This window comes from Alexandromys fortis, unplaced genomic scaffold, assembly GCF_014885135.2.
Source record: "Alexandromys fortis isolate MF-2015 unplaced genomic scaffold, M_Fortis_MF-2015_v1.1 scaffold_22, whole genome shotgun sequence".
Taxonomy (NCBI): domain Eukaryota; kingdom Metazoa; phylum Chordata; class Mammalia; order Rodentia; family Cricetidae; genus Alexandromys; species Alexandromys fortis.
Window position 1 is genome coordinate 5,509,039 of NW_026067900.1, and position 13,720 is coordinate 5,522,758.

General features: G+C 46.6%; 1 protein-coding gene across 5 annotated transcripts in view; it reads right to left on the bottom strand.

The window, feature by feature from the left end:
• Positions 1-2,755: 2,755 nt before the first annotated feature.
• Cgnl1 (cingulin like 1) overlaps positions 2,756-13,720 on the bottom strand; it is a 153,455-nt gene continuing 142,490 nt past the window's right edge. For all 5 annotated transcript variants that reach the window (XM_050124390.1, XM_050124399.1, XM_050124382.1 and 2 more), the window contains 5 exons: positions 8,953-9,036; positions 8,007-8,131; positions 7,018-7,126; positions 6,637-6,800; positions 2,756-5,578 (listed from right to left, as the gene is read on the bottom strand). In XM_050124390.1, coding sequence (XP_049980347.1) covers positions 5,446-5,578; positions 6,637-6,800; positions 7,018-7,126; positions 8,007-8,131; positions 8,953-9,036 — 615 coding nt within the window. In that variant the 3' untranslated portion in view covers positions 2,756-5,445. The remainder of the gene's footprint in view (positions 5,579-6,636; positions 6,801-7,017; positions 7,127-8,006; positions 8,132-8,952; positions 9,037-13,720) is intronic.

Sequence of the window (13,720 nt, forward strand, 5' to 3'; positions counted from 1 at the left end):
GACTTCAAACTAAAATCAATCAGAAGAGATCGAGAAGGACACTTTATACTCATAACAGGAACAATTCATCAGGATGACATCTCAATTCTGAATATCTATGCCCCTAATATAAAAGCACCCACTTATATAAAAGAAATATTACTAGAACTCAAGGCAGACATCAAACCACACACACTAATAGTAGGAGACTTCAACACACCTCTCTCTCCAATGGACAGGTCAATCAGACAGAAACCTAATAGAGAATTAAGAGAATTATTGGAGGTAATGAAACAAATGGACTTAACAGACATCTATAGAACACTCCACCCAAATAGGAAAGAATATACCTTCTTCTCTGCAGCTCATGGAACCTTCTCAAAAATTGACCATATACTCGTAAACAAAGGAAATCTCCACCACTTTTTAATTACACTGTAAGTAAGCTCCCAGGGGCCCCACTGATTGTTTAGCACTGACTGCCCCCTGCTGGCAGGTTCTATAGGTGCATGGCTGCTGCTTGCAGCAAAATGCACACCTTGCCCAAGATCAGGATTCCTGACTTCACAGAGCCTCTACCCTTCTCCTAAGGGCTGTGTTTACTCAGCAAAGCTCTAGGCATCCTGGCAAGTTGTTGACCACCTGTGATGAGACCAAGTAGACAGAGTCTGCCTGTGGGAAACCTGTGCCCTCGCTGCTTACAGTAGCTGTCGCGTTGATTGGCTTTCAGAACATCTTCCTTCATCTCTATAAATCCAGGACACGTATTTGTTCTTTTTCTCTTTCTCTCTTCCCCTCCCTCCGTCTGACTCCCCCTTCTTCCCTCTCCTTCCCCCTTCCTCCCTCATTGTTCTTGCTGAAGACTTGGGCCAGGCCTTGTGTCAACAAACAGGAAAGTTGGCGGACTTTAGCTTGGCATGTTTAGCTAGTCTGAGAACAGGGGCCAGGTGTGTAGCCTCTTCTGGAAGGCCAGGCATTTCTAGATTGGGAACTCTTAAGCCCCAAAAAAGAACTTGCTATTAAGTTGGGGTTTTGTTTTGTTTTAATTAGAGAAAAAAAATCTGAGCTTTCCAAGAGAAACAGGACTTAGTGGCAATATCCACAAGGTCAAGGGTGGAATGTCAAGAATGTGAAGGGCCGGCAAGGCAGGACTTCACTCACTCTGGGCTCCCTGAACGTGGTCCTCCTGACAGCTCTGGGACAGGAGTCACAGACTCTGACTCCTCCCAGGGGATGCCGAGAGGAGGCAGATAAAGAGGTCTGTCTGTATCCAGCCTGTAAGTTAGATGCTGGTGGGAAGATTTTCTTTACAAATCATAAAACTGTGCCTCTATCTGCCTTTGCAACAAATCAGATAAAACTTATGCAGAGGCTTTAGGAGCTTGCATCATGCAAACATCTCACACTTGGAGTTGCTCCTGCTTTGAACGAGGGGAAGCAGTGCCTGCAGACCAGCAAGGAGGACACGTTTATATAGATAGGGACATGATGTGGGATGTTCTTCTGTATATGTGTTGCTCTTGTTGGTTAATGAATAAAGTTGCTTTGGCCTATGGCAGGGCAGAATATAGCCAGGATGGAAGATATATATATAGATATATATATATATCGAGAGAGAGAGAGAGAGAGAGAGAGAGAGAGAGAGAGAGAGAGAGAGAGAGAATAGGCAGAGTCAATGAGATGCCATATAGATGCCAAAGGAGAAAGATGCTGGGGCACCAGAACCTTACCAGGAGGCCACAGCCTCTTGGCAATACTCAGATTAATAGAAATGGGCTAAATTTAAGACATAAGAGTTATCCAGGACTATGCCTAAGCTATTAGCCAAGCAGTGTTGTAATTAATATAGTTTCTGTGTGATGATTCGGGTCTGTCCAGCTGGGAAACAAGAGAGCAGTCTCCTTCTACAGGGACGGCACCAGGACCAGCTGTGATGTAATAGGGCTCAATGAAGGGCAGCTACAGCGTGCAAGCAGTATTGAAGACTCGGGAATGACACTGAGGAATCCAGAGAGCCAAGGCTACCTTTAGAAAATAAAGTACAACAGACAGGTGGGTCACCCAAAGCTCACGGAGCACACCCAAGATTGCTACAGACAAAGAAACGCCCAGAGTTCCACCCACAGACCCTCCAAACCTCAGGAAGCTGGAGCCTAGAGAGAAGTTCCCTGAAGTCAGGGTGGGGGGACAGAGTTGACATGGTGACCCGTGGAAGTCCCTTCTAGGGAGAAGTGGTTCTAGCTCCATGTGAAATGGAGGCGTGGGGGGCGGGGCAAGAGGGAGCATGCAAACTGATTTCAGGGGAGCCAGCCACTTGTAGGGGAGGGGAGTATCTGATTCTCCATGGTCAAGCTGTAGTAATTTCCCTTTGTGATTTTTCTGGAATGAACTCTGGAGCGCTCAGAGCATCACAGTCACGCGGTCACCCATGGCCAATGTCTCACCAACATGCACTGCCGACCACCCCACAGCCTCCTGGCTCACAAAGCAGTTCCGGGGTTGGACCACCACTGCAGTTCCCAGCATTTACATGGGTAGTTTCTTGCTGGCTTGTAACTCACTAACGCGGCTCTCCTGGCTGGGCAGCAAAGCCCCCAAGATCCACGCATCCCCAGCTCCCCAGGGGGATACCTGTGTGCGCCACTACGCTTGCCTTTTTCCATGTGTATTCTGGGGATCGAACTCAGCTCCTCATATTTGCACAACAAGTGAGTGAGTAACACAACATCCAAACGCCACAGAAATCAAGGGATGGAAAATAATACAAGAGCCAAGATTCCTGTCGGGTGACAGTTTATTGAAAGGAAATCTTGCTTTATCCAGGAAATTACTTGCATAGAGGTAGCCGTGATAAAAGTGTCTCTTCCCCATGACAACACGTAGTAAGCAAACTTACTGAAAAACAAAAGCCCCACTGAGTATACCAATTGTCATGGCGGAATGACACATGGAAGCAGGAAAAAAAAATTATAAAAGCCATACAGTGATTGTCTTCTCAGCATTGCATTTGGCAACATGTGTTCACACAACATATTTTTAAGCTAGCTAAAGAAAATCCTCTTGAGCAGGATTAGTTCTTAAAGCAATAAACGGAAAAGCACGTATACATAAGAAACAGAGGAATGGTGACCGGGTCAGGCTGAGAAGGACCTAGGACCCTATTCCTCACCTTGTCCCAGGATGCATCTGTCAAGACTGCGGAGAAGAGAGCAGCTTGGGACTTGTGACGATCTCTCTAAATCTCGGTTCAGTGTTGTGCCACCACACACAGCCCACTTGCTGCGCACTCCAGTACAGTACAGGAGACCACGCACCTGACCCTGGCTAGCCTCCCTGTTTTGGGGGTGTCTCTGTGTTTCCAGTGGTGGCTTCCGTTCTCTTTCCAAGGGCTGTTTTCCTTTATTTCCCATGGCTACCAGAAAGACCTGACTGTAATGAGGGCTGGCTGATTTTGTCAAGCCCCAAAACAAACACCCCTTCCTCAACGTCTTGACTTTTCTTACCTGAATCTCTGGGGTGTAAGCAGGCTGTGGCATTTCTAGGCTTATTGCAAGTATGTAATGAAGGCATGAGGAGCCAAATAATTCCTGTGAGTTCTGGGGGACCAGCCAAGCAGCTGCAGGCTGTCAAATTCCCAAGAGGACAGAGGACACAAAGGCTGGGTATAACGGGTTCAGCCTGTAAGTCAATCTATCACCCACTCCTTCCTGGATTCCAGGAGGCCAGAGGTTGGTTGTTGTTTGAGACAGGGTCTCCTATGGACTCCTACATCCCAGGCTGGCCTGGAACTGAATGTTTATCCAAGGATGACCTTGAACTCTTTGTTCTCCTGCCTCCACTTCCTGAGTGTTGGGATTACAGGCACGCGGGCACCATATCTTATTTATAGAGTTGGGGATTAAACACGGGGCTTCCTGCAAGCTAGGCAAGCAGTGTTCCAGTTGAGCTACAGCCCCAACCCAACAGGCAGACGTTTTACTTCCTGACACTGTGTTTCTAGTGCCTCAGTCCGTGCCTGACACACTTTGATGGACAGTGTATATTTGTTAAATGGAGGAATTACTGAAAAGGGAAACCTCTCCATGCCCAGCTGTGTCGAGGGTGAAAGTGACCCTCATGAGGTGTAATAGAATTTGATTACACCTCCAGTAGCAAATGTTCCTCCTTCAGTTCCTTCCACTTTAAATCTGTTGGGTGACCTCTGTGACCTGCGCTGGGCAGGTCATGGCAACCTGGTCTCCAGGAGTCCCCACATCAGGAAGCTTGGAGACCCTGCTTCAACATCTGTCACCTCTGTCTTACACACATAGCCAACTTACAAGGTTCTTTTCACTGTCACAATTTGAGGTGATACAGGTAGGCCAGGAGATATGCAGGGATACCCAGCATCCTCCCAAGGTCACCTTGGCATCATGCACTTGCTCTAGGATCACATCGCCTCATTCCTGGAAACGCCCTTCAGATGGCAAGCACCCCCAATTTCTTTCCTTCTTCCCATCATTCCAAGCTCCAGCTCAACACAACTCCCCCCACCCCCTTCATGCACATCCTCCAGCTTTCAAGAACTTCTCTGTATTCCTTCTTACATCAGCTCCACATCCATGTCTTCCTGTGTTCCTTTCCCTATGAACTTCCTGGGTGCCTCCCACCTAAGCCCATAAACCTCATCTCACAGCCCCTCCTACCCCTCCAAATCCAGGCCTGTGTGAGCATCGCTTGCAGGCCTGCCATGGAGGAAAAGGGCCAATGAGACATACCAACAGGACTCCTGTCCTTTGAGAAGCACAGCACTTGTTAAAGATCTCATCTGCATCCCCACTCTACCTGCTTGAAAGAAACTGGGGAGTGGGAAGTGCTCCAAGCCTGGTTTAGATAAAATAAGCAACCAAGGACACAGACTCCGCAAAAGTCCCCTCCCTACCATCAATGAGCAGATTTCCCATACAACCCAGGGCTACCTTTCCACTGCCTGACCCCTCTGATTTCCAGAGTAGCCTTCACTCTTTCCCCGTGCCTCTGCTTTGTAATACTTGAGATCGGGTAGCTTTATATTTTAAAAGATAATCCGTATGGATGTGTGAACTTTGCAAAGATGTCACACTGCAAAGGCTCTGGAACATTCTAAAGTAGAACAGCAGCAGTCCTTGCGAAGGTCTGGTTTAAAATATGTACAGTCTATACACTTCATCCCTACATGTGGCTATCTCATTACAGCTAGCATTTTGGAACCTTTCTCGGGGCAGCAGACAGTGGTGCACAGCAGGGCTTCGTCTTAGCTGCGTTTTCCAAGTTGTCCCCATTAGGTCATTTTCAACTTCAACAGCTCCCTATCTAAGACCCAAGGTCCCTCAGCCACACAGAGGCCCTGGGAAGGAATGTGAGGTGAGTCTGACGTCATCCACAAGTCCCCTTTTGTGCCTTCTGCTCTGGATGGCTGCAGTGGGATCAACAGGCCTGGAAGCGGGCTCAGATCTGGCTGGTGATGGGGCTGTCTTTGGGAAAGGAATAGCTCAGTGGCGCTTCGTAGAGGCTTCCCCCATCACTGCTGAGGTCGTCGTCGTCCGAGTCATCCAGGACTTTACTGGGCAGCGTCTTGAGTCTGCAGAAGCACAAAGGAGATGGTTCTTGACCCTGGCTAGGGCTTGTCTCTGATTTGGAGATGGGGGAAGAGGGTCGTCAGACTCCTAACCTCCACCCCACTGCACGCATATCCATGAATTTGCCTGTACCAGGTGTTTCTCAGCATTGCTGTCTGTTGCTTCTGATTAATGTTGGGGTGGGCCACGGACAGTATAGCTGATTTCTCCTTTTGCCTAGCTCCAATATGGCTGGTCAGGGTGCTTCTGATTCACTCTGAATCTCACACACTTCTGATTTCAGAGACAGGGTCTTATGCCTCCCATGTTGGCCTCAAGCTAAGTATGCAGCCAACAATGGCCTTAAAGCTTGGATCCTCTTGCCTCTGCCTCTTAAGTGCTAAGATCCCAGGCATGTGTTAGCACACCTAGTTTGTGGGCTGCAAGGGTGGCAACCCAGGGCCTTCTGTATGGGAGACAGGTGCTCTATCAGCTGAGCAACATCCTCATACAATAACGTCTTAATGGTTTATCCAAACATTATCTTTTGCCCATGAAGTCCTTACCACTAACCTTGGGGTCAGTTCTCAGTCCATGGTAGGATTCTCAGTGAGCTGGAGCCATCTGTCACCCTGTGAGAGCTACCTGAATCGGCAGCATAGATCCCCAGCCATAGGCAGCCTCCCCCAAAGGCTGGTGTTCTGGGTGAGCATGAACTTGCACTTACCCCTCACCATGACAACCCCCACACTGGTCCTGGGAACACACCCCTCTAACCTCATTCTTCAGTTTCCCCTTAGAGGGTATAAATGAGAACTTTACTCTCAGATTGGGGATACCCTGACCTGTTCTGTGCCCTGGGTTCTGCTGTGAGCACTGGCAGGAGGACGGCTTATGTGAGGCCATACTGAACATGTAGGGTGAGTCAAGTAGACACAGCCATTTTCACCTCAAGGATAGGATGACCCCAGAGAGCAACAACGGAAAACTGGCTTGAGGCTGTAGGAGTAAGCACATTCTGAAGGCACTCTATCCGTGTCAGGGGAGCTAAGGACTTTGGTGGGCTGCCACCTCTCCTCACCTTAAGCCCTTCTTCATAGAGTTGAGCTGCCCCTGCAGCTGCTCGTTCACTCCTATCTGGTCCTCCAGCTCCCGCTGTAGCTTCTTCTTCGCGCTCTCCAGTCTGTCGATCTCCTCTTCAGCCTCCTCCACCTGGCGCTTCATGGCTTTCAGGCGTAAGCTCAGCTGTGTGAGTGAGGAAAGAGGGAGGTTGAGTGTTGGCGCTGGAAAAGCCAGAGCAGGAGATGCCATGGACGTGGCTTACTTCCCCAGGTCCCCTGCCTCACAGGAAAAGGGGGAGCATCCTGTGGGATCAGTGGAGCAGGGGACATGGTACACTCCTGCCACCTGCCCCAGCCTGGGACAGAGACTCTCACCTGAGAGAAGGCAGAGCCTCTCTCACCTGGTCTTTCTGGTCAGTCAGTGACAGATGCTCGTCATCCACCTGCATCACCAGCTCCTTCACCTTCCTCTCCAGCCTTCGGTTGTTGAGCTGCAGGTTGGCCCGATCCCTGGAAGCAGAGAAAGCAGAATAGAACACCACCTCTTATTCTTGGCCCCACAGGAAGCTCAGACTGGAAGGAGGAGATGGGACTCCCCAGACACAGGAGCCTAGTCAGCTCAGGGCCAGAGAAAAACAGCTATATGGGAAGAAAGAGCTGCTGGGATCACGGGAGGAGAAAGGGGGCCCCAAGAAGGGCAAGACTCTCCCAGGGTTGGAGGACCGGAACTCAGATGTGTCCTGAGTTCCTCCATTGCTGAGCTTAATTTTTGAAGCAAAGAGCCACAGATCATCAGTAGCTGGGGTCTGTACCAGTCAGACCTAGACTGAGACTATGTACATATATCTTAGGAACTGTCACAGAAGGTGGTGGGCGGGGAACTGACCAAGTTCACAGTGGTGCTGATCCTTGGGATTGTGATTATCTCAGAAATCATTTTGTTGGAAAGGGGTCCCACATCTTCCCTCCCCACTGAGGAAGGACCCGACCCCTTTCCTGGTATGTAGTTGGCAACTTCTGTTTGAATGTACCTGTCCTCAGGGCCACAGCAGCCCCCTTCCCCACCCCTGGCTCAATCTGGCTCCATTCTGACTCAAACTCAACAGCTTACAATGCATCCCACTTTGTTTAATAGGATGCAGACAGACAGTACCGATTGTGACCCACCCCCAAGTTTCGGTCCAGGCACAGTGCACATCCCAGGCCACCTTATCACTTACGTTGCTGGAGCTCAACGTTTCCATCTGAGAAACGGAAGCAACTGCAAGGCTGGTCTTGGCTCTACCTTTCAGGGGTGCTGAAAGCATGGGAGGAGACCCCCCCCAACCTACCAGCCCTGATGAACAGGCAGTACCTGTCTGACCCCCTGTCCTGTCCAGGCTGGGCTCACCTCTCCTCACTCTCTAGTCGGTCCTCCAGCTCTGCGATCCTGGCCTCCATCTGCACCACCAGGCCCTCTTTACTGGACCTGTAGGAACCTTCCAGGTGGACAATCCGGCTCTTTAAGTCTTTGTTCTGAAATCAGACAGGGGCCTGTGAGGGATTTGGTTGGACTCTTAAACAGGGACTTGTGAGGGACTCAGGGCCTGTGAAGAACTTAGTTCTTAGACAAGGGGACCTGTGAGGGACTCAGGGCCTGTGACAGACTTGGTTGGGCATGCTCTTAGACAGGGGGTCTGTGAGGGACTTGGCTGGGCAGGCTCTTTGGGCAGAGAAACATATTGAACCGAGTCAGGAATTTGGTCAGTGCCTAGGCACCAGGGGAATCCCAGAGATTGTACCAGGAAACAGCTTTGAACTCAGGTCTTAGCAGATCAAAGGAGAGACTCTAAGACGTTACCTTATGACCCTGGATGTAAGGGCTGGCATGTGTCAAGACCCATGGGCGTGAAGAGATGGGCATCCCTTTTCAATTTTCTCACGGACAGACTGACAGGAACAGTGTGTGAAACACTGATCTTATCGATCCTTCTCAGCCCCCCTTTTTTTAGTGGGATGATTATTTTCCATCCCCTTTACACTGGACTTGGATCTTCCCATGTTAATGACTTTCTCATTATTGATTATAGTCAGTCATTTAAAAATATTATCTTTTGATGCTGAATCCTCCTTACTTGTGGCCAGTTTCTCAGTGAGTCACCTTGTCGGCTAGGAGTCTCACTGAGCTGGAGCCTTCTGTCCAGGAACGGCTGATGTTGTGGGTGAGCATGAACTCCATCCTGTCCCTCACCTCAATGTCCCACATGCTGACCCTGGGGTAGGAGAAGCCTCTACCGCATTCCCATAGGAGAGTACTAGGAGCGGGAGGCAGGATCTCATGGAATGGCTGTCCTCACCTGTCTCTCTAGGGAAATCTTGTCACACTCCAAGTCTTGCTTGGCAGCTTTCTCCTGAAGTAGCTCGCTCCTCATCAGCTCCATCTACAACAAGCAGAGCAAAAGACACAGGGTTAAAACTTGGTTCTATTCTTTGTACTGGCATGGTTTTTATGAAGGAGGCCTGTGCAGGGTACCTACCATGCTGTTTGCTCTTGGGTATAAGACCTTTTTCTTAGATACTCTTGATCCTTTGATTGTAATAATAGTTGACTAAAAATAACAATAGTCACTGTAGCCACACCCGCTATTATATACTGAATTGTTCTCTTTCCATATTTATCATGTGGGTTCCAGGAATGGAGACCCACAAGACTTATTTGTCAGCTCTGCCTGATCTGAGGAATGCAGGGACAGTTTGCACCACAGATTGGCAGCTGGTCAATGATGCCTCTGTGCCATTCTGCAAGCCCACGTGTGCTGCACAGTCTCGTAGCTACCCTCAGGATCCACTGATGCCTGCCACAGCACAGAGACACTGCTGACATGAATGATGAAGGCATCTCCACAGGCTAGACCACCACAAACAAACCTATTTCATAGAATATAGCCCCAAATTTCCAAATCTGAAGAGATTCAAGATGTTCAAAGTATCCCAACTAGATCCACACAAAACAGATATAAAACCAAGGTTATTATAGACAACACGCCACAAATGTAAGGCAAAGATGGAATCATAACGGTAGCAAGAAGAAAGTGTCAAGTCACCTAGACTGAGGGTCTACTGATCTTAAGGCACATTTCTCAACGGAAATCTTACAGACTAGGAGTAACAGGTAGACACCTAGTACTACGCTCACAAGTTAGTCTTAATAACTGAAAGAAAGGGCTGGAGGGATGGCTCAGCGGTTAAGAGCACCGCCTGCTCTTCCAGAAGCCGTTAGTTCAATTCCCAGCAACCACATGGTGGCTCGTAACCATCTGTAATGAGGTTTGGTGTCCTCATCTGGCCTACAAGCGCACATGCAGACAGAACACTGTATACATAATAAATAAATCTTTCTTTCAGTTATTTTAAATTTTTTAAAAAGTATTTCCCAGATGAGCAGAAACAAAATTCAACTAAACCAATTCAGTCCTACAAGAAATATTCAAGGAGGCCGACACTAGAAAAGATAACGATAATCCTGAAAACATCTATAAAACCCAGCAGAAGAACAGATACACAAAAGAGAAAGGGAATCTAACATATACAGATGAGAAAAACAAATCACAAAAATAATAAAAGACATAGGAAAGAACAAATACATATAAAATAAGCAGAATGTAGTTGAAAGATGGGAATGTATATTTATCAATAACAGCCTCAAATGTGAATGTGATAAATTCACGAATCAAAAGATTAGTCAAATAGAGAAATAAAATCCAACTGTACGTTGCCTACAAGAAACTGACTTCACTGGTAGAGACGTAAAGAACTGAGATGAGATTTATGATGCAATTAAACATGAAGCCACCAAGTGGCCAGCCCTAAAAATGTACACATGCATGTAACATTAAATGGATTCGTGTATGCATACACTTAATAATAGAGGAAACACAAAAGTAGAACAATGTGGGGCTGGATAATGATAATAGGAGATTGAGGATGATCAAAGCACATACACGTGTGAAATATCACAAAATCCATTAGTTTGTACATTTAATACATGATTTTAAATGAAGTGTTAACGAAGGCCCAGTTTAGCAAGATCTAACCACTGTGAACACATATACACCCAACATGTAGACCCAAATACCATTAGATCCAAAGAGATCTCTCAGACAAAAGCAGTAGATCATCCAAATGAAAAAAATCAAACATCTGAGTTGGGCCATGCTACCGAAAGAAGGGACCTGGGGTAGTCTGAATGGAACTGACCCCCAAAAGCTCACAGAGAGTGGTACTATTAGGAGGTGTGGCTTTGTTGAAGTAGATATAATGTTGTTGGAGTGGAGGCAGGCTTTGAGGGCTTATACGTATGCTCAAGCCACTCCCAGTGTCTTGGTTCAGTTCTTGTTGCCTTTGAATCAAGATGTAGAACTCTCAGCTCCATTTCCGGCGCCATGTCTGCCTGCATGCTGCCTTCTTCCCGTCTTGACAATGGCCTAATCATCTGAACTGTAAGTGAGATGCCCCAATTAAATGTTTTCCTTTCTGAGAGTTACTGTGGTCACCACAGTACTAGAGACCCTAAGGCAGGACAACAGGAACCTTTACTAAGCAATTCACCAGCAGCCACAGGATATATATTTGTGGACGCCCTCTAGGGCAGTGGCTCTCACCCTTCCTATTGCTGCTTTAGTACAGTTTCCCCATGTTATGGTGACCTCCAACCATAAAATTTGCTGCTACTTCTATAACTATAATTGCTACTGTTATGAATCATAATGTAAATATCTGATTTGAGAACCACATAGGAGGTCTCAAGAGACCGAAAGTTTTGAAATTAGTTTTGTGTCCTCTTAGAGGTTGTGGTGGTTTGAATGAAAATGGCCTCATAGGCTCATAGGGAGTGGCACTATCTGGAGTTGGAGGAAGTGTGTCACTGGAGTTGAGCTTTGGTGTTTCAGATGCCCAAGTCAAGACCCAGTGTCACACTCTCTTCCTGTTGCCTGCCCATCCAAAATGTGGAACTCTCAGCTCCTCTCCAGGACCATGTCTGCCTGCATGCCACCATGCTTCCCACCATGCCGACAATGGTCTAAGCCTCTAAACTCTAAGCAAGCCCTAATTGAATGTTTTTCTTTATACGAGTTGCCATGGTCATGATCTCTATTCACAGCAATAAAACCCTAATCTAAGACAAATGATAATGAAATAAAATTAGAAACCAAGAAAGAGAATGGAAAGTATACAAAGAATTTAAATAACAACACCCCTAAATGATTCATGGTAACCAAAAACATTGAAATTTCTTAAAATTTTATAAATGAAAATAAAGCCAAACCAAAATCTGTAGACTAATAGAAAAGTAGTACTGAACGTAAATTTATAGTAATAAATGCATACATTAAAATAGATCCTAAGCCAGGCAGTGGTGGCACACGCCTTTAATCCCAGCACTCAGGAGGCAGAGGCAGAGGCAGGTGGATCTTTGTGAGTTCGAGGTCAGCCTGGTCTACAAGAACTAGCTCCAGGACAGCTAGAACTATTACACAGAGAAACCCTGTCTCAAAACCCCCACCCCCCAAAAGTGGATCCTAACTTGGGTAGGGTTGCACAGGCCATCCCAGCGCTGGGAGGTGGAGGCAGGAAAACTGGAAGTTGAAGGCCATTGTTAGCCTGGGCTGCAAAAGATCCTGTCTGAAAAACCAGATAAACAATGGGGCAGGAGAGGGAGGCTGCTCAGTAGTTAGGGCTCTGGGCATCCATGTCAGGCAGCTCGCAAGCAACCCCTTGCAGCTCCTGTTCCAGAGGATCTAATACCCACTCCCCCCCCCCCCGCCTCTGTGGACACCTGCACACAAATCTTTAAATAAATTGGATCTTAACCTAACGATGCACTTCAAAGGCAGAAAGCAACAACAAAGCCTAAATTAGCGGGAGGAAAATAAGATCAGAAACAAGATTGACAAACCTGGGCCTGGGAGATGACTGGGCAGGTAAAGGTGACTGCCATCAATCCTGACAAGTTCCATGTCTGGACCCACATGGTGGAAGGAGATAACCCACAATAAGTTAAAATAATACAAATGCCCAAAATTTTTTTAAGTTGACAAACCCACAAGGCTAAAGAGATGGCTCAGCAGTTAAGAGCACTGGCTCTTCTTTCAGAGGACTGGGTTTGGTTCCCAGCACCCACACAGCACCTCACAATCGCCTGTTAACTCCAGTGCCTGGGGATCTGATGCCCTCTGCTGAGTTCTTCGGGCATTACTCATATACACAGGCAAAATACTCATACACATAAAATAAGTCTTAAGAAAAATAGAAAAGAATTGATAAACCTTAACTAGATTAACTGAGAAAAAGAGATGATTCAAGTAAATCAGTCATGAAAAAAGAAACATATCACATAAATACAAACGATCATGAATAATTATATAATAAAACATTTAAAAAAAAAACTAGAGGAAAAAAAACCTGGAAAGACCTAAAATTCTTAAACACATAAAAACTGAATCAGGAAGAAATAGAAAATCTAAACTGGGGCTGGAGAGATGGCTCAGCAGTTAAGAGCTCAGGCTGCTCTTCCAGAGGATCCGGGTTCAATTCCCAGCACCCACATGGCAGTTCACAACTGTCTGTAACTCCAGTTCCAGGGTACATGATACCCTCATATAGATATACATACAGGAAAACACTAATGCACATCAACAAAAACTTTTTTAAAAGATTTTTAAAAATGAAAAAATCTAAACTAGTAATGAAGGATAAGATGGAACAAAAAAACACACAGGAAATGTTTCATGAAACCTTTCCCATCTAAAAACATCTGGGCTTTACGGCTTTTTACTGTATTCTACAAAACAAGATCTTCATGAAGGCAGCATTACATAACAAAGCCAGGCAAAGATATAACCTCTAAAACATCTCTATTATCTCTACAGAAACATAAGGCAAAAATTCCCCCATCGAATATTAGTAGACTGAATTCAATGGCACATCACAAAGCTCACATACCATAGCAGGTGAGATACACACAAAGGAAGCAAGACATGGCAGCAAGTGCAAAGCAGTAACCATGACAGGACACACAGAATGATTAGCCAAAGACCACGTGATCAACCAGACAGGACACACTGG